Here is a 20,704-nt window from a genome sequence, read left to right as displayed (position 1 = left end):
CAATTACTTTAAAAAAATAAAATGTTCATCTGATTTCTTCATTTTAAAATTAAAGCTATTTCTCATAGATTTCTGGGAGGCTTGCTATTAAAACGTTTCTACTTCCCCTGAAATGAGGGCCACTTTGTAGCTGAGTGGTACAGGGCACAAGATGAATTTCCTGAAGACGCGGTTTCAGTCTCAGTTCCGCTCATCAATAGCTGTGTGACTCATGCCAGTTACCTAACCTCTCTGGGCTTCACGGCCTCATCTGTAGAATGGGAAAAATTAGGCATCCACTTCGTAAGGTAGGTGTGGGAATGAAACAAGGTAGTACATGTTAAGCAGCTCGAATGTGGAAAGACTCAGAAACTAGTTGGTAACATGATTATTCAGTTTATAACCACTGATTTCAATGAGAAAGCCTATACACCATCAGAGAATAATAAAGGAAAGTGAATGCTTAAAATTAAAACAAATTAAAGTGAAGCTGAATTCATTTGATGCTACAGAATATCTTCTATTTTATTTTAGAAGGGGGTGGGATGTTTACTGAACCAATAATAAGAAGTCCAAGTATGGATTCCCAGGAGGAGGAGGAGGCAGCTACGGACTTCTGGTAGGACACCCGGGACAGTGTTTTCATATGGTGTCTCTGCTTGTCACAGGATGAACGAGCACCCATGGTAGGCAACCGAAGTAAGTTTTACTTATCCAGCAGTCGCTATTAATAATTTAAACCAAGGCACATTAAACATCTCTTTAACTAAAACACTTGTTTCTATCATAAATATTAATTCTGAAACAGTTGATTTGAGTATTGTGCTTCTTTTTTCCTTTATCCCATTCCCACACCTACCTTACGAAATGGATGCCTAATTTTTCCCATTCTACAGATGAGGCCGTGAAGCCCAGAGAGGTTAGGTAACCAGCGTGAGTCACACAGCTACTGATGAGTGGAACTGAGACTGAAACCACGTCTTCAGGAAATTCAGCTTGTGCCCTGTACCACTCAGCTACAAAGTGGCCCTCATTTCAGGGGAAGTAGAAACGTTTTAATAGCAAGCCTCCCAGAAATCTATGAGAAATAACTTTAATTTTAAAATGAAGAAATCAGATGAACGCTTTATTTATTTTTTTTTAATTTATTCAAATTGACAGTGAGCCACCAGATTTCCAGAAGATGAATTTCCTGGAAATAACCTAATCATTTCTCACATGAACTGATGTGTTATGGTTTTAAAATGCTTTCACATTCATTCATGTGAGCTGGGTAGAACAGGTCTGATTTTCTCTTTTAGCCTGAGAAAACAGTGTCAGAAAGATCAACTGATAGGTTGAAAGGTCACATGCCTGTAGGTAACAGAGTTGAAAAGAACCTGAGTTGCCAGACACCTGGTCCCCAAATAGTTCCGAATACCCCATGCACCCACTCCTGGGCAAACCGCAAGCACCGGCTGGCACTGTTCTACGGTCAGAGGGAGCAGGAAGAATTTGAGCAATTTTCAAAACTGTGCATTTTTCAATGTAGTTCAGTATTAAAATGTGAAGGCATTAAACCAATGGCCTATTTTCATTGCATGTGTCAACTCTGTTGATAAGAATGCAAAATGGGCTCTCTCACTTCCTGTTTACCAAAGCAGCAGAATTATGTGTGGCAGGTTTCTAGAAGCAGAACTGTTTCATACTCAGAAATCATTTATTCATGGCACACACTGTTTTAAAATTTCTACCTGGATTAGTTGTTTCTCTTTCTCTTGGCTTATGCAAACATGGTATAAACCAGATGATCTCTTCTCCCTGGTCTCCAGTCAGATCTGAGTTTTCAAAGACGGGCTTCCAGTGGCTTGAGAGCTGGTCTCAATTCCAGGACAGTTTTCCTTATTAGAGGAGACCTCTGTTTTCTGCATAGATTGCCACAGCAACTCTTGGTTCGCCATAGGATGACCAACGTTCCAAGGCTCTAAGTCATGGATCAGAGTGTGAAGTCTTTGCAAAAACCTGTTTCTGCAAAGCATTATGGCTGTTGAGAAGGAACCAGGAGGAAGCGAGGAAGGCAGAGAACTCACTTCAGGGAACTGGTGTTTCCTGGATTCCAGCACTGGCATAAAAATAAAGTCTCAGCCCAGTCGAGAGAGTTGGCAATTAAAAGACTCTGATCTTTCCAGGGTGGGAGGGACCTGGACGACAGCCTGTGTTCCTTGGTCAGGCCTGGCTGAATGCTGACTGTCATTTCCCTCCGTCTGCTTTGTGTAGATTCTATTCTTTTTCCAACAGCCAAAATTATACTTGTTGCTAGGCATGTGACATTGGCAGGGAAGCTCGGAGTCTCAGAAGAGTGGAGCACAGAAGAGTCGGGGAAGGAAGCAAGGGGGTGAACTTGGGCACGGCACTCTGTGGCCCTCGGGGAAAGGGGGGTGGGCAACATTGCTGGCTGGCGGCAGGATGAGCGCTTTACCCACCTCTCCCTTTCCTAAGAGCACAAGCTCACAGACTTGAAATTATCAAATGAAAACAGAGTTTACTGTTACGATGAACACAGGAGGTGAACAATAATGTGGGGCTAAAGGGAAGGGGGGAAAATGTAAAATATATTTCCAGGATACTGCGTGTATCGATGAAAAATTTTATGTGTGAAATACAGACCCTCTGAAACCTGACTGTCAAAAAAAAAGGGAGATGATGGAGAGATCAGGGCTAAACAACACAGTTCATTTGAAATTCAGTGGACTCATTTCCCATTCTCTACAGAGTAGTCTTGAAATTGCATCTTTAATGTGCTCTCTGAACTTCCACGTGTGAGACACAGTCTGCAGCAGATGCTGGGGCTCCCATGCTATCTCCCCACAGATCCCTTTTCCTTTTAGAAGCAACTCACGGGATCACTGGGAAATGTTCAATCAGAAAATATCTTAAAGTTCCTTCCGGCCCCGAAATAGTATGATTTCAGAAGAAGTCCAGATTTTTAAAGACAAATTAGGATGCTAAGGAAAAATGTTCTTTCAGACTTCCAAACCCTTTAAAAACAAGTATTACAGGTACTTATTAATGTATATACTACAGGGAACTAATAACTTGGAGGAGTAAAACTGAGATTCATCCTACTCTCCTTATTAGCTGATCATGGTCACCACATTCCTCATTTGCCGCAGCCCAGTGAGCTCATCTGTCTGCTTATTGGATTTCTGCAACTCATTTCAATTTCATGAAAAAAAAAAATACTTTTTTGTCAAATGTGCTTTACAGATAAAGTGGATACTCCTGCATCAATGAAATGCAAGAGCTGACAGATAATTTAATTTCGTAAATTAGACTGGCATGATGCAAGAAACCTTTGCGTGTATGTGTTATATTTAACTGTAAACAGGACTGTTTTTAAGTCATCTTGGAAACAGATCCCATGCTTACTTTCTTGAAAGAAGTATGTGAGAGGGCAAAAGACAGAGGTCACCTGGAGAAAGCACAGATCGCTATTAATATTTAGGACCACGCACGCTGTTCTCGGTGAGTACTGAGCAGTCTCGGCCATGCCCTGGAGTTACCGGTGGACCATTATGAAACACAAGTGCCTGGGCCCCACTCCAGGAAATTCTGACTCAGCAAGTCTGGATCAAGTCCAGCTCTCTGGATTTTTGTAAAAGTCCAATGGTGAGGGGTGCCTGGGTGGCTCATTTGGTTGAACGTCTGACTCTTGATTCTGATTCGGGTCATGATCTCAGGGTCATGAGATTGAGCTCTGAGTCAGGCTCTACACTGGGCATGGAGCCTGTTTAAGATTCTCCCCGCACCCTTTCTTTAACATAATAAATATTAAAAAAAAAAAAAAAAGTCCAGTGGTGATTTTGATGTGTAGTAAAGGGGCAAGATCTACTGTATACCTTGCAGGATGTGGTGGGTAATGTGACGTGCTACCTAAGTGCCCTGACCATTGGCTCAACTACTGCGTGTGTTGCCTGCTGACTACTCACAGTGACGTCCTTCTCTAGGAATTGCCCTCCTTGCCCTCACTCAAGGTCATGCTTATTTCCTCACGTCAGCCTGTACCTGATGACTGGTTGTGGGGGGACAACAAAGGCCCAACCCACTTGCTCCAAACTGTGGCAACCCTGCAGGGGTCTTAAATCCTACCTGTCAATGAACTCAAGTCATGCGGTATGGGGAGAGGCACTGGGTTGGAAGTCCGAAGGCTCGGGCTCAAAGCCATTTTTGCCTATTGTTGTTAGTGGCTTAGTCGAGTGACATCATCTCTCGAATCTAACATTTGTCTCCACAAATGGGGACAGCAATGATAATAATAACAGTAACTATCACAACTACTTGTGAAGGTTCAGTAAGAGTCTCAAAACTACTGATCATAAAAAATACTGGTAGTTACTGTTGTAAAATGTTCTTAGTTCTAAAAATCCCCACTATTATGTGTAAAAAAAAAGATACTAAAGTGCCACGTGATGCTGGAAGTAAAATGGTATTTAAATCCCCAAATGTGTATGTACTTAACATTCCCCACTGCATGTATTCAAGGAATTTAAAAGGTAATGGTGTTGTTTATTTTGTTGCCTTTACACAGAACCAAAAGCAGCCATGAAAAGAAGTAGTCTGGACGGAAGACAATTCAGTGGAGAAAGAACAGCCTTTTCAACAAAGGCCACTACCTCACACCATGTATGACAAATAACTCAAGATGACTCAAAGACCTAAATGCAAGGACTCAAACTATAAAATTCTTAGGAAAAAAGAAGTGTAAATCTTCATGATTTTGGATTAGGCAGTGATTTTGTGGCTATGGCACCAAAGCTTAAGCAATAAAAGAGAAAACAGATAAACTGGACTTTACCAAAATTAAAAAAAACTTTTGTGTTTCAAAAGATACTATGAAGAAAGTATTAAAGAAAGAAAGTATTAAAGAAAACACCCTGAATAGGAGAAAATATTTGTAAGTCATAACTCTGATATAATACTTGTATCCAAACTATATAAAGAGCTCTTACAACTCAACAATAAAAAGCCTAATTAAAAACGGGCAAGAAATGTGAATATGTATTTCTCCAGAGATATAATACATGAAATGGCCAATAAATAAACAAACAAAAATGCTCAACATCATTAGTCATGATGGAAATTCAAGTCCAAACCACAATGAGATATCATTTCAAACCCATTAGGATGGCTATAATCCAAAAGAGATAATAGTAAGTATTCACAATGATACAGAGAAATTGGAGCCCTCATACATTAAAGGAATATAAAATAGCGTAGCTGGTTTTGAAAACCTTCTGGCAGCTTTTCAAAATGTTAAACATAGAATTACCATATAACTCTGCAATTCTACCTCCAGAGTAATAAAACTATGTCTGCATAAAAACTAACACAGAGTATTTATAGCAGCATCAATCATAATAGCCAAACACTGGAAATATCCCAAACATCTACCAACTGATGAATGTGTTAGGAGAATATAGTATACCCAGGAAATGGAATATTACCTGGTAATAAATATAAATGAAATACTGTTAACATCCTATAACATAGGCGAGTCTTAGAAACATTAAGTCAAAGAAGTCAGTCACAAAAGACGACATATTGTATGCTTCCACTTATATTAAATGCCCAGACTAGGCAAATCTATAGGGAAAGAAAGTAGATTTGTGGTTGCAAGAGGATAAAATAAGAAGTAGATAGTGACTGTTAATAGACACAGGGTTTCTTTCTAGGGTGATGAAAATGTTCTATAACTGACTACGGTTCAGTTGCACAACTCTGTGAATATGCTAGAAGTCATTGAATTGTATACTTTAAGTGGCTGGATTGTATGGTATGTGAATTATATTTTAATAATGTTGTTATTAAAAAATAATCCCATGCGCTGAAGAAACAAGACAGGATAACAAGCATTTAAATATAACCCATGGAAAAATACGATGACTGTTTTGCTTTGATTTTTAAGTGAACACAGTTCACTGTCTGCCACTAAATAAATCAAATCACAACTCCAATGGCGTGGGAAAGAGACTGGCCAGGAAAAAATGACTATGCCCTGGAAAAATTCCGATTGCTTAAAAAATGGACTCAAAACGCTCAGCAACTGAAATCAGATTGAAGGAACCGATAATCTACTGCTAGCTGAACCCAATTTATGCCTGCTAGGAAAAGACAGTATTATAACACGGGCTTTCCAAAGTCATTTTAGCAGTAAATGCAAGAACATTTGCAGTAACCACTCCTACCCAAATGCCAAACCGTTACCTGTGAGCTTTCAGTATCCTCTGTGCAATGGCATCACCAATCTTGTTGAACACAACTTTGTCATCAGCACAACTTATGAAAAACTGGTTCTATGAGAAAGAGAGTGACCATGTAAGTCTTTCTTATCTTAGTGGCATATAGTATATATATGGAAAATGTGCTCTATAACACTACACTGATATTTAAAAAAAAAAAAAAAACGTTTCACAAAGCCTACGTGTTCTTATTACTAAAATCATTTATGAAAGCAAATAACAGAATAAAAGAAGCTTCATCTCACTCTGTGCCTCACACATTTCAAGGTAATGTCACATGTCATATCTCAGTCCAGTGGGAAGCTATGCTATTATTTCATCATGTGAGTTCTTTGTAGCTGACATCTTTAGGAAGGTAGAACATTCCAAATTTATCAGCAGAGACCCTAGGTTTATAAATTCACATGTTGTGTAAATGCTCATGATTTCAAGTCCTATACTGGTGAACCTTCTGTGTCATGCTAAATTTACCTTTCTAATGGAGTAGATGGCAGAATCCTGGTCTAATATTCCCCACCCATTCTCTGTCATCTCCTAGAATGTGCTTTTGCCTTGTCTCATTCGTTCAGGTCACTATTTCTGAATTTCTATTTAAGTAGCTTCAAATCAACTTCACAAGTATGTTTCATACATATAAATAAGCCAAGAAACTGGAAAAAATGTTTTTCTTTTTTTCTTTAGGTAACCTTCACTCTTCATTGACTTCTGAAACGCTATTTAAAACTCTTACTAAAGAACCCGGGTGCAACGTTATTATCATAATGGTATAAAAGATTTAGCTGCTGCATAAAAGAATGCTAGTAATTAGGTACAAATATGATCACTATTACATACTTCCATACATTGTTATAATACACCTGTAATTTATAAGTACAATCATCATAATCTTCCCTAATCATCCTAAAGAGACATAGAAGCAATGACTCAAACTGTGATTATCATCCTTTTGCCACATCATCATTTTTACGAGTTTACATGTTTTTATACTTAAGCATATAAATCTTTAAACTGCCTCCATTAGACAACCTTATAGGAGATACTGCTTGGGAACTCATCTGAGAACATGTCTTCCCTTCAGGCATCCAACAATAAACATTTCAGTGGCAACCAAACCATGTTTGTTTTCTGTATTCATATTACAGAGAAGCTTCACATTCCTCAGCAGCTGCGAACACTCACAGGCCATGTGGCATGGCCCATTCTCCTCTTTTGGGGTGAGCAGGTTAGGTAGGTGCCAACCACGTGGCTCAGCTAGAGGCGGAAGAGCTAGGTCCGTGCCCACAGCCACGTGTATCCACATGGCATTCCAGAGCTCACTTAGGACTGTGGTAGCACTAATAAGGAAGGCTGACTTAATGCTACTAAAAAGAGATGAAGCAAAAGGACTGTGGGTAATGGATGGGGCAGTGGTTGACATTGTCTATTGTGATGGTATAACTGATGAAATTATAATACTAATTGTATTAGTACTGCAATGCTCGAGGCTTTGATAGAGTTCTTTTCCTGTTGTGTTGTTCCACCCAGGATACCATATTGCATTTGCCTGCTCATTTTTTAAAATCAGCTTCTCTTTCTCCAGGCCTGTGAAAGAAACAAAGCTCTAATTCTTTCCTACTTGCCCTTCATGATTAGTCACCGTGTGGAGGGGGAGAGAGGAAGGAACTTAGGGCTAGGATGGTTTCTCTAGGAAACCCATTTCCCTCCGTACATTTAAAAAAAGTCAGTGGGAAAGACAAGATGAAAATAAAAAAGGGAGTTGTGCTCTGATTTATTTTTACATTACCGTGACTGTGACTTCTGATTTTTTTTTCAGGATTTTCCACGTGCTCTGAGCTAGGTTTGTATCTACTTTGAAGTGCAGTTAAGGTTCCCAGACTAAACTCAATGTCCCTAGGTTTTCTCCTCTTCTCTGAACACAAACTCTGGGATCTGATTATGCTTTAAAATGAACAATGGTTCATACAGGATTGAAGAAGGTGGAACTTGCCCTCAGTGTTCTCCCGTCATCTTTTTCCAGGCTGCTTTCCCTGCATGCTCCCTATTCCAATACTGCCAAACCGGTGGCATCCAATTTAAGCAGCTTACCCTTGTGTGCTCTCCTGACACAGTACCCGCCTCCCACTTTGACCCTCCAACTCAAGACAAAAACGAACTCGTCTGTCTTGTATTTCCGGCTAATAATATTATAGTGAGTTGACACACTTTAATAACAAGAACTTGGGGGACTACTGCTAGAGTCCCAAATTGATGAAAAATGCAAAGTACATGTTAGGTATGCTGGGGACGTAAAAATTCAGGTGACTCGAACTACCATCTCAACATATGCCAATTAATGTAGCAGATCCGAGTCTGGGGACCCTGCAGTCTCTGTAAGCTGTTTATGGGAAGGCAGGCTGTCCCACTAGTTCACATGAGCGGGACTTACCTCTATATAGATATAGTGCTTGCTGTTCTCTATCACGTGGACGTAGGCAGCGTGGATGGACTCTTCGTGGTACTTTATTCCGGCCGACCAATCAGCAGCAGAGCGCAGCAACTGCAAGGCAGCAATCGGAAATGGAAGTGAGCGAACGGCTGAGAGGATGCCACATATTCATCAAACGAAATCAATCCTTTTTCGTCTACACTACCGAATGAATATATCCTCCTCCACCCACGACTGCTTTCATTCAAAACTGGGAACCATAAAGTGTAGTTTCTACAGAGTATTTCGGAAGTACCTCTTCCAGTGGCTATGCTAGTGGCTAGGGCAACCGCTGGTGTTCTACTTCCATGATGGTTCCACAATTACACCGGAATGCCCATTGTTCTGGGGACTTTAGTAATAGGACCACTTTTACACTCCAAATTGTCCCATTTTGAACTATACGATAGGGTCACCCTAGCTCTGACTATGTGCTGATTCCTTTTATCCCAAATAATACTGTTCAGATTAATACATTTTAAAACACAAATAGGTTCATTTAGATATATAACCTTGACTTTGCCGTTAATCAGCTGATTCTTGGGTATCTCCTTACTGCTCAGTTTTCTCATCTGCCTCCCCCATTCAGACCCTCACCTGCTCCCACCTGGATTTCATGTAGACCCTCCAGCTCAGATACCCGAGTATATGTTAAGTACACTCATACTTAGCAAGACTGCCTAGTTCAAAGCTTAATCCAGCCCCTCAGTAACTTTGATCTTGGTCAAGTTTCTCAACCTCCTGGTGCCTCAGATTTCTGATCTATTAAATTGAATATTTTATAGGGTGCCTCAGATTTCTGTTCTATTAAACTGAATATCTACTTTATAGGATTATAGGGAGATTAGATGAATTACCAGGAAGCATGCAGGAGGCCTACCACCTGGCAAGTGGTATGTAAGTGTTTGCTATTATTAATGAAAACATTAGAGGATGCATTTGAGCCGCAGCACACTGGGTCAGAGCTGCTGCAAAGAGTGTGGCTGTGCCTAGGACGGTGGACCAGAGGACATACAAGCCTTTCAAACTAAGAACCACTGTTCGTCCCTTTTTCCGGTATTCTATGACTGCAGTAGACAGCAGAGATTAGGTGCTCAGTAAATATTTATTAATTGATTTTCCTTAAGTAATGGCATGACATTGCAGAAGAATCACTGCGATTCTTGATAGATTTGCGATTCCTGATTTGAAATGAATATGAAAGTGTCTTTCATGAGGGCAACTGAAATTAAAAACAAAAGAATGGCTCCACATTATTAGGAATCTGTAGAGTGATCTAGTATGTAACTGGTTTTACGTCTGTGTTCATATATATATATATATATATGTGTGTGTATATATATATATGAAAGAGCCCATAACATTCTTGATCTAATCAATAACTTTAAAAGTTGCATCTCTAACACTCCAGAAGTTCAAATTAGTACTTACTAACATCATTGAGTTAATCCTCAAAATCTTACTCTGTAGTATGAAGTATTCATTACAAAATAACTTCCTTCAAAACACTTATTTAATTTTATCAGATGAATATGTGCTATTGGAAAGTTTTAATTATGAGCAGCAATAGTCAAATATCTCAAAAGAAAACTCACAAGGAAAACAAATAAATATGATCCACACTGGGAAAATACCCTGATTTCATGTAATCTCTAAGGAACTGCATTATTGTCCATCAGTAGAAATGATGTTTGTTGTTCTGAGCAAATGAAAGTTTCAGCTGCTAGTCCTCTCAAATTTAAGTTGAATTTGGTGCCAAGGGGCATAGCCCTGAAAATGTAGGCTACCTCGAGAAGGTTCTTATCCTCTGCTACACAAACTATCAGGTTCTACGGAACTCTGGAAACAACGTATAAAATGGAAACCTATGCTGCCCAGATAGGAACTCTGGTTCAGCTCTGCCCTTACTAGCTCTTTCACTTTCAACAAGTCATTTTAATATCAGGGAGGCTTGATTTCCACCACTATACAAGTGAGATCCCTCTCTCTCTCACAAAGACACACAAACACTCAGACATGCGCATGCACCACAGCTGCTGGGTGAAGAAATAAATCACCTAACACCCACAGAACTATGGTATAGGGCACGTGGTAGATATTGGATGTATAGGATTAGAGGTGAAGTTTATATACCACCTTTAAGTGGTCATTTCTCAGTGCTCCCCTCAAAAAGAAACATGCTTTCCTTTCTCACTCTCCAAATTTGCCCAGATTCAAAGATTTAATAAGCTCATTAACATAAGATATAAATGAGGAGTGCCAAATAGATTTCAAGTCTAATCATTCTGAAGTAGTTTCCGGAACAGCTATGCAAAAAAGAGACTCCTTGGAACAAGACACACTGGGGAGGAAAGCTAAGTTTGATGGCGGACAGCTCCATGAAGGGAAAGCAGGCAAGTCACGCATTCGCCATCTTTCCTATGAAAGATACTGGTAAATGCTTCCCTTTTAAGAATTAAGTCAATTTATAAGCCAAAAGAAGAACCTGAGGGAGAGCATAAGCAGTATGGGGTGGGGGAAACCTGATACCCATTAAACCAGAGCATGTGGGAGGTTGCCCCCCTCCTGGGGTGGGGGTCAGCATTATCAATCCCATTGTCTGAGTCCAAACTCTAAAGTCATCATTTTGTATTCAATCTGAACATATCTATTAAGTAATAGAGAAAAAAAATAACTTGGTATTACTCTGCATTTACTATTATTCTAATTAGTTAAAATCTATCTCCATAAGAAAAGCTAAAAATACAGATTTCCCTTTGGTCTGCCTCTACCCTGAACCAGAGACTCTGAGGGGATATACAGATGAACTCAACTACTTTATGTGCTTCACGATCTCGAAAGTTTGTAAACAGCCAAAAAGGTCAAACCCATTATGACTGACTCCATTCTATTTTTTTTTTTAAGATTTATTTATTTATTTATTTGACAGAAATCACAAGTAGACAGAGAGGCAGGCAGAGAGAAAGGAAGGGAAGCAGGCTCCCTGCTGAGCAGAGAGCCCGATGCGGGACTCGATTCCATGACCCTGAGATCATGACCTGAGCGGAAGGCAGCAGCTTAACCCACTGAGCCACCCAGGTGCCCCTCCATTCTATTTTAAATTTAAGATTTACTCTCTCCTTTTTCTTAACTGGTCCAACCAACTTATCCTGCATTTCTGTTTTAAACCCGTGGAACTCAGACAAGCCTCAAACCCTTGCTTACATGTGCAGAAATGGGCCTTATACGGAGAATCAAATCTAACCCTCACTTTTCAAACCTCAAGTCTGAATACACAATTTTAAAGCATATAAAAAGACCATGTTTCTAATTTTATGTTTTAGTCTCTAAACTCTAACTAGAACCAGTCATTTTCTTTTGTACCCTGTCCTATTTTTTAACCTAAAAGATAGGCTTCTCAAGCAAAATAGGTGAAGGGGATTAAGAGGTCAAACTTCCAGTTATAAAATAAATAAGTCACAGAGATGGCATAGTGGATAGAGTCAGTGATACTGTGATAATGTTGTATAGTGACAGACAGTGGACACACTTACCATGGTAAGCACGGAGTCATGTACAGAATGGCTGAATTGTTTCATAAAAATAGATGGCAACATAGACAAAGAGGCAGAGAGAAAGGTAACCTTTTCTTTTACCACAAGGCCTGATCCCCTTATATACAGTGGGCCCAAGCTGAATATATGGATTGAAATTCAGAAATCTCTTCTTGAAGGAAAACTCTCAAAACTTTCTTAGAATTTGTCCCAAGTTGCTTTTCTCTTACTGTAATGCTTTCCTTTCCTATAAAATTCAGCATATATCTTAATTTCTTTCTATTTCCCCAAACTCCCAAGTCAGTCATGGACCAGAGACTGTTAGGACAAGAGCCATTTATATGTCTCTCAAGCAGAAGCTGGCTTCCATGGAGACAGCTCACCAGTGGCACAGGTCAGGAGATAAGGGAAGCACTCAGACTGTTGAGCCTTATTCTTCCAGTCTGTACTGAGGAGAAAAGCAGGCCAGGAACACCAAAGAATGAACTTTGTTCAAGAATTCACCTCATACTATCAAGCCGTTCCTTTTAATAACCACTTTTGTCCACTGAGGGTCATCCATTCACCACGCAACATGGGATGATCCTTTCACCTGAACAATAGGGAAGAGTGGAGCTTGAGGCTGAAGAAGAGGAAGAAAACAAACTTTTGAAGAGAAAAACTTAAGTGGAGAGAAGTCCTAGGAAGAAAGGTGTAGATGTGGGCTCTGGGAAGCCAGAAAGAAACAAGAAGAGAGTTGCTCAGGGTGGGGGGTAAGAAAAGAGGATCCTATATGGCAAGGTCGACATGCAGCTTTGCCTTGCGGGACCCGTTGGCCATTACCACCAGCCAGACCTCAGCGGAAACAGCCTCTGCCTTGTGGGGCCAGACCACTCGGCACCCAGACTCAACCTTACCGTGCCTCCCTAGCCTATTTTAACATCCCAAAGTCTTGCTTTCCTCCTCTGTGAAAATAAGAGGCCACACAGGAGTCCAATTCCGGGACTGGTGAACACTGAATGAGACAATCCACAAAACGCTCAGTGCAGTGCTGGGCAGGGGGTGAACACTCCCTGTTCCTGGGTCTTCTCCCTCCAAGAACCACGGCAACAAGAACAGAAGTGCTCCCGCATGGAGACCTGGTCCCTAAATGGGAAACAACCCCCATAGTAGGAAGCTGCCTTAGAGGTTAGTGAAGTGGCTTTCTTTTACCCCTCCCTGACTTCTTTACAACACAGAACGTGACAGTCCTTTGAAATCTACAGTGATTCCTACGTTGACATCCTGCAGAGAGTCATGTGGCCATTTTCCCTGAGTGTAGGAACAAGTTTTTCCACTAATATAATTCGGATGTCATTCACACTGACCTGTATAGTTTCTTTTCTGTTCAAAAAAAAATTTTTTTTTTTTTTAACAGAGATCAAAGACATAAGTCCAGCAGAATCATTTCCCTCCATTTGGCAGGACTTCTCAGCAATGACGGTCTAAGGGTTGACTTTTCTACAATAAGCTGCCCGATTTAATCAAGAGGATTGTTCCCGATACTGAGTCTGTATTGATGCTATTTGGCATCAGGCATTGTCTTTTACCTTGATAGACCTGCTGAGTGTCCTCTGTCTTGATAACCATGATAGCCCTTGGACATCCGGATTGTTCTTTTTCGGGAGAAAGCAAGTTCTTTTACTTACTGTCTGTGCATGAGTGGTTTCAGAGCCATCTTTCCTCTACCCTTGGGCCCCAAGCCTTTACCCTGCTTTGTCTCCTCTAAATGTTCTTGGTAGGCTTCTTAGAATGCCCAGCTCCGAGGCGAAACACCCAAGAATATTTTAAGTGTCTGCGGAAGTTGCTGAAGTCAGCTTTCAGGTTCAGATAACCTTTTTTTTAGGAGCAGAAATTCGTGTTGGTGGGGGCAGCCTCTGTTCTCCCTGCCCTGGCTCTGTTCTCCCTCACCAGTCACCCTGGCTGCTGGTGACAAGCCTTCTGCGACCGCTGTGCATCACAGCTGGTGTGGGATTACCAAGGACGACTGGACCCAATGTTTTTGTGTTAAAAGAATTACATCATTGGGTTCCTTTTTGCAAATAAAAGAACATGAATCTTACAGACTATCTACTTTATCATGTCAAATGTTCTTTCTCTCCTTTTCAATAAATATATAGCATAAAGATTTTTGGATCCAGAACTACCCTTGTGACCCATCAACAAAAATGTCCACTGCTTTGTTCCAAACTCTTGAAAACACTCGGGAAAGCTTGAGAACTGAAGCTAATACTGACATAATCCAAGGGCTGTTGGCACGGATTAATTTGGCTCTCCCCACCAACACTATGAGGCAGATACTGTTATGATCTGTTTTATTGATGAAAGAAATGCATATGGAGATGTAATTTTTCAAGGCTGCACAGCTAGTATGTAGCAAAGCTGGGATTTGAACACTCTTGACTCTAGAATCTACTTCTTCCCCTTGCTACATCCCCTTGCTTCTTTTAAGTTAATTAAAGCTTATGGGCTCTAAATTATGTTACAAGCCATAAACTGTAAAAAAATTATCTTAAAAATTTTTTTAAAAGAGTAAACCTAGGGAAAAAAAAAGAATAAACCTAAGAAAGAACTTTGTTAAGTAGCGTCAAATTTCTCAAACGAGAGTATGTAAGAGTTATCTGGCTATTGCCACATGATAGCTGAGAGAGGAAAGGGCCTAAAAGTATTAAAAGACACTAAACTTTCTAAAGATCAAGTTACCTACAGCGCACTGGGTCCCATCCCCCAGCTCCCTTCCAGATTCTCTGAAAAACCAAGGATTCAGCTAGATTATAGCTTTGGGCCTCTAAGCTCTATTCACTCATGACCTGAAAATAATAATGTCTAGAACAAGACGAATAAAGTGGAAAGCCAGTAAATAACACACGGTGAAACAACACTGGTCAGAACTTTACGGAAAAGGAGAAATGAAGCAGGCTGGTTTCTTTTCTTTTTCAGTTTCTGGTCCTCTCAGACTTTCCGGACTTCAAAAAGTTGGCACTGCCTGGCTGTGCCCGCTGCTTTCACAACTGGAGTTATTTTGGCAGTTCTGAAAAACATCTTCTGGCTACCAGTGACACTGCTTAAATTGTGGGGGAGTCCTCTTCAAGAAAAAGAATACTAATTTACAAATGCAAACTTTGTGCTAGAATTACAGCCGCAGCCTCCTTACAGGTGTCTTTGCTTTTACTCTCTTTCTAGTCTAAGTTCTTGGTATGTATAAACTTTAGGTCCCCAAGTGTGTCTGTTCAGAGAGATGGAAACAGACACATGACAAATGAGAGCTCCTCCAGCCGTTCAGCTGGGAAGATCCTCATAGCACATTCATTCTTAGCAACTCCATGATACCCACCGGCGTAACAAAGGCACTAAGGAATCCTGTGTTTAGATAATCTGCCAAAACTTCTCTGTCCACAGAAATATTTTTGGTGGCATAGCTGTTAGCATTTCACAGGTAAAACCAGGTTTGTAAACTCTGATCTGGGTTAATTTTCATAAAGCATTCCCATATCCTAATTCTTCCTGGATAGGGAAAAAAAAAAAAAAAGTCCAAAGTTCATGAATGCCTTCAAGGATCAGGTCCAGATTACCCAGGCTGGCACTCGGGGGCATCCCCAGTTGGGCCTTGAGCCTCTCTCTCAGCTTTACCTGCCAGCACGTCAAGAGCAAATGGTCTGTGGGAGTTGATCTACCATCCCCAGAGCGGGCAGGCTCATTGCTTACAGGAGACGCCCAGTTCTCCCGTCCTCACTGCCAGACCCTCCCAGCGTGCTGGGGCCCCCACTTTCAGGCTAGCGGTTAGTCCTGGACCACACCTAGCTTTGTGAACTGAATAGTTCAACGTCACAGCTTTGCCTCTCCCAGCTAACCAAGGCTTCCAGAGGCACAGAACTTTTTTTTTTCTTAAAGATTTATTTAATCTGAGAGACAGAAATAGCAACAGAGAGCAGGAGTGGGGAGGACAGGGAGAAGCAGGCTCCCTCCTAAGCAGGGAGCCCAACGCCAGGCTCGATCCAAACAAGCTGGGATCATAACGTGAGCGGAAGGCCGAAGGCAGCCGCTAACCGACTGAGCCACCCAGGCGTCCTGAGGCAGGGAATTTTTGTCTTCTTCCTCAACCGCAAGTATGCATGGATGACTTCACTGTGCAAACAGATAGCACTTAATAAACATACGCTGACTAAATAAATGATTTAATGAGTAAGTCTTGGTAGACCTCCTTTCAAATCAACTGGCCCTAGAGCTTCTGGAGTCCAGGCCACCCCAGCACATGGAGGACGGACATAGAAGCGTATCCGGGAAACCCCGGATCCAGCCCCACGGGTCAGTGATGCAGAGAAGGGGACTCGGGAGTCATTCGATAGAGTGTACGCGCAGAGATCTATGTACCGTGCCAGGGGACTGGGTGAGAGGGTATAAAACAGGGTCCAACAGCAGGTAAGAGAAGATCTATGTGAAACGCCAACATACAATTTCGTTGGCTGATCACAAAAATAGAATTCCCAGAAATTCCTTTTCAACAGATGCTTCATTCACATCTGCTAACTTCAATAAGTTGATCACTGAATCAATTTTAATGCCATCTCAAATCCTAAATTAAATTCTCTTGTTTTCTTAACATGAAGGCTCCTGTGTTATCTTACAGCAAGAGTAGTTCTTCCCTCCAAGTATAATAACATTAAATGGGTTCGTAAAATATTCATTAACTTACATATGAACATATATATATCTGTGCCTCTAAGTTTGAATTAATTGTCTCCTGTAGCCTGGGCTCACTCAGTATTTGCTATAGGTATTTCTCTCAAGCGGTCTATCTCTTTGATTGTTCTCTCAGCTGATCTGTGGCCTGAAATGTCTTTTGATTTCTTAGCTACAAATACCTCTACTTTTATAGAGTACAAAGTAACTGATTTAGGGATTTCATTTACGAAATCATAGTCACTACAATCCATGTCCAGATTATATAAATCTGTATTAGTAGCAGACTGCCAGATCTTTACTTAAAGAATCCTTTTTTTTTTTTTTTAAGGGGTGGGGTTGGGGAGGGGCAGAGAAAGAGGGAGATTTTTAAGCAGGCCCCACACCCAATGCGGGGCTGATACCACAACCTGAGATCATGACCTGAGGCAAAAATCAAGAGTCAGATGCTTAACCAACTGAGCTACTCAGTTGCTCTCACCTAATACTTTTGATGCTGATAGTGATGACCTTGAACAAAAGGCAATGTCAAAGATGGCCCATCCTAGTTCTGCCCCTGATGATCTCAAGATACTGAGAGTGGTGGTAACAGCCGACAAGCGCAGGATTTCAACTCCACCCCTACCTACAACCAGCCAGTGACCCTGGACAAGTCTCATAGCCCCAGCGGGTCTCAATTTTCCCACATGTAATTTGAGATGCTTTGACTGGACGTGGTAAAATTGTGGGATCTATTAAGCAAATTCCATATTCTATTAAAAGAGCCTCTAAAAGGCATTTGGTTAATTAGGAACTAAAATTAGATTGAACTATAACTAGCTTCTTAGATAGGAAGTTTCAGCCACATTCCTGGTGCTTCCCGGGAATCCGTCCCTGCTTCACTGTGTGTTATCATGTTGCTAGGGTGACTTCAGAAGGAATTAAAGGACAAGCCTTTTCCTTGACTGGCCTTTCCTAAGAATATTTATTTATTTACACATTTTCCAATTATGAACGCATTCACTGGAATCCTTGGGACATAAGGATTCTTAACTTACATGTAAACTTAATACATTTTTGAGGAAACTAAAACCAGACCCTTTGGAGCTGTTATGAATGGAGGACAAAGAAACTTTAAAAAGTATTTTTTAAGTGTAGACGGGCTACTCCAAACTGATGAACCCTCTGTGGACTCATTCTGCAACCTATCAGTGATAGTATCAAATGTAGTAAAAAAAAAAATAAAACCAAATTTTTTTAAAAAAGGCAAAAAGATAGGAATATAAATTTCTTGAGCGTTTGATGTTTTTACAATTTATGCATGAAAGATTATACAGATTAAGAATATACATGCTTTCTGTGAGACCCTCTCATAAGGGAAAGCCTTCTTAACAATGACTGTTTTATATTTCAGTTATAAAGCGACTCAGTTAAGAAGATTATCCATCACGGACTCTAGGATAAGTGTAAGACGCTAGGACAGCTACAGTGGGAGGAACAGAGGCATAAAAGAGATGAGTGTGTGGCTGAAGAAATTGACAATACAGGTGAAATAAAAGGTGTACACGTAAAGATAATGGTGAATACACTACAGCGTAGAATTAGAGACGAGTGATAGAGGTAACATGTGTTAAGGAAGTAAAACAGTGTATCTGTTATATTTATAAAAGAGTTCTAAAAAGAAGATAAATGGAATACACTTTAAATAGGAAATGTAAAATTAAATTTAAAAGGTCTCTTCAGATTTGCTTTGGTGTCATCCTCATTGAAAAATCTGAAACCAGTGTACTAGGCACTTAATCCAAAAAGAGTAATTTTACCCATTAGCATTCAGTGAAAAAAAAAAAAAAGCCAGCCTTACCTGTACATTGGCATGGACGGACCCAGGCACTTGGTATTTCAACTCATGCGCTGTTGTTTGAGATTTGGGAAGCAGGAAAGGATAAGAAAGGGATCGATATTTTGACTTCATAATCTAAAATAAAGAAAGGTAGAAAAAGAAAAGATCCATGTGAGAAAACAGCTCCATTCCTTGCTACTTTGTGATTATAAAAGAAATTCAGAGTCATTTGAATAAGAAAAAGAAAAACCGCTCACAGTGGAGTGTTTCAATAGATTATTTTTGTGCTCTTTCTGTTTTCCAGAGGCAGAGAACTCCTCCCCTCCAGCCCTTTTTTTTAACCTTTTGTAGTGGGCATGTATCTTTTCATATTTCTTTTTTTAATTTATTTTTTTTAATTTTTAATTTTTTATAAACATATATTTTTATCCCCAGGGGTACAGGTCTATGAATCGCCAGGTTTACACACTTCACAGCACTCACCAAAGCACATACCCTCCCCAATGTCCATAACCCCACCCCCCTTCTCCCAAACCCCCTCCCCCCACCAACCCTCAGTTTGTTTTGTGAGATTAAGAGTCACTTATGGTTTGTCTCCCTCCCAATCCCATCTTGTTTCATTGATTCTTTTCATATTTTTAAAGAAATCTTATATGTAATCTAGAGTTATAGAGTTATATAATGGCAAAAATGGTATTTGTTTTGTAACTGATTTCTTACTATGTTGTAGATATCTTGTCATAGCAATATAGCACCATATATCCTAATTTTAAAACTTCCTAAGAAAATGACACAGAATGATAGTTTGTTAACTAAATTCCTATTAATGTGCATTTCAGTTTTTCCTATTTTTTCAGATTAGAAGAAATATCAAAATAAATTACCTATCAGATTTCTTTTTTTTAGATTTCATTTCTTTATTTGCCAGAGAGAGAGAGACAGCATAAGCAGGGGGAGCAGCAGGCAGAGGGAGAAGCAGACTCCCCACTGACCAGGGAGCCCAACGTGGGACTCAATCCCAGGACCCTGGAATCATGATCTGCATCAAAGGCAGATGCTTAACCAATGAATCACCCAGGCATCCCCAGATTACTTTAATTTAAATACCCAAAAAAGATTTTCTGAGTTAAAGCTTGTATAGTTTTTTAAAAGCTTTCGGGGTTTACCAATTTATCCTACCAGCAATAGAGTCTTTATAAAGGCATCGGAAATCCCAACACCAACCACAGATACTAGTAGGTTAAAAAGTAATACTCCTTCATTTATTCATTCATGCTCCCTTAACTTTTGTTGAAAATATTTCCATTATTTCTCAGACTCCATGATCAGTGGGGACTCTGCTTGAGATTCTCTCTCCCTCTCCCTTTGGCCCTCCCCCACCACTCTCTAAAATAAATTAAAAAGTCTTTAAAAAATATTTCCATTATTTCTAAAAAGTTGTAAGGTTTGTGTAAATAAAAGCTTACGTAAATGAAAGATCAGATGAGATTCTCCGTTGTTGATAAAACAATTTCTTCCCAAATTATCAAGGAGACTAATGCCTTGTCATAATTTATAGTAAATGAGAGGGAACCTTAATGACACCTGGAAGGTAGGTACTTAAGTTCTTCCTGTATGTAATGAAGGCATAAAACACAGTCTGAAGAAAAGGGAACTGGCCCTATCTTCGCACACTGCTCCCCTCACTCAGAGCCGCCCCCCAGAGGCCTGGCCCAGTATGAACCCAGCGTAATGCCAGGACAGGAAGGACTTCAAAGCTCGAGCTCTCCCATCTAAACAAGGTCCCTGCCCCCCTACAACAGCCTTCCAGCTGACCCACCAGCCCAAACCAGATGCTTGATCAACAACACTGAGTACCCAAAATGTGAAAAGGATCACAACAGGCCCCAAAAGTGCCATCTATCTCCCTGTGCTCTGGCAAGCAGGCACTCAA

General features: G+C 40.4%; 1 protein-coding gene across 6 annotated transcripts in view; it reads right to left on the bottom strand.

Annotated features, from left to right (window-relative positions):
• PLD1 (phospholipase D1) overlaps positions 1 to 20,704 on the bottom strand; it is a 199,794-nt gene that overhangs the window by 40,711 nt on the left and 138,379 nt on the right. For all 6 annotated transcript variants that reach the window (XM_059391545.1, XM_059391547.1, XM_059391548.1 and 3 more), the window contains 3 exons: positions 18,793 to 18,906; positions 8,683 to 8,793; positions 6,223 to 6,311 (listed from right to left, as the gene is read on the bottom strand). In XM_059391545.1, the coding sequence (XP_059247528.1) occupies positions 6,223 to 6,311; positions 8,683 to 8,793; positions 18,793 to 18,906 (314 nt within the window). The remainder of the gene's footprint in view (positions 1 to 6,222; positions 6,312 to 8,682; positions 8,794 to 18,792; positions 18,907 to 20,704) is intronic.

This window comes from Mustela nigripes, chromosome 2 (genome assembly GCF_022355385.1).
Source record: "Mustela nigripes isolate SB6536 chromosome 2, MUSNIG.SB6536, whole genome shotgun sequence".
Classification (NCBI taxonomy): Eukaryota; Metazoa; Chordata; class Mammalia; order Carnivora; family Mustelidae; genus Mustela; species Mustela nigripes.
Note: the sequence above shows the minus strand (reverse complement) of the source record. Positions and strands in the feature narration are given on the sequence as shown.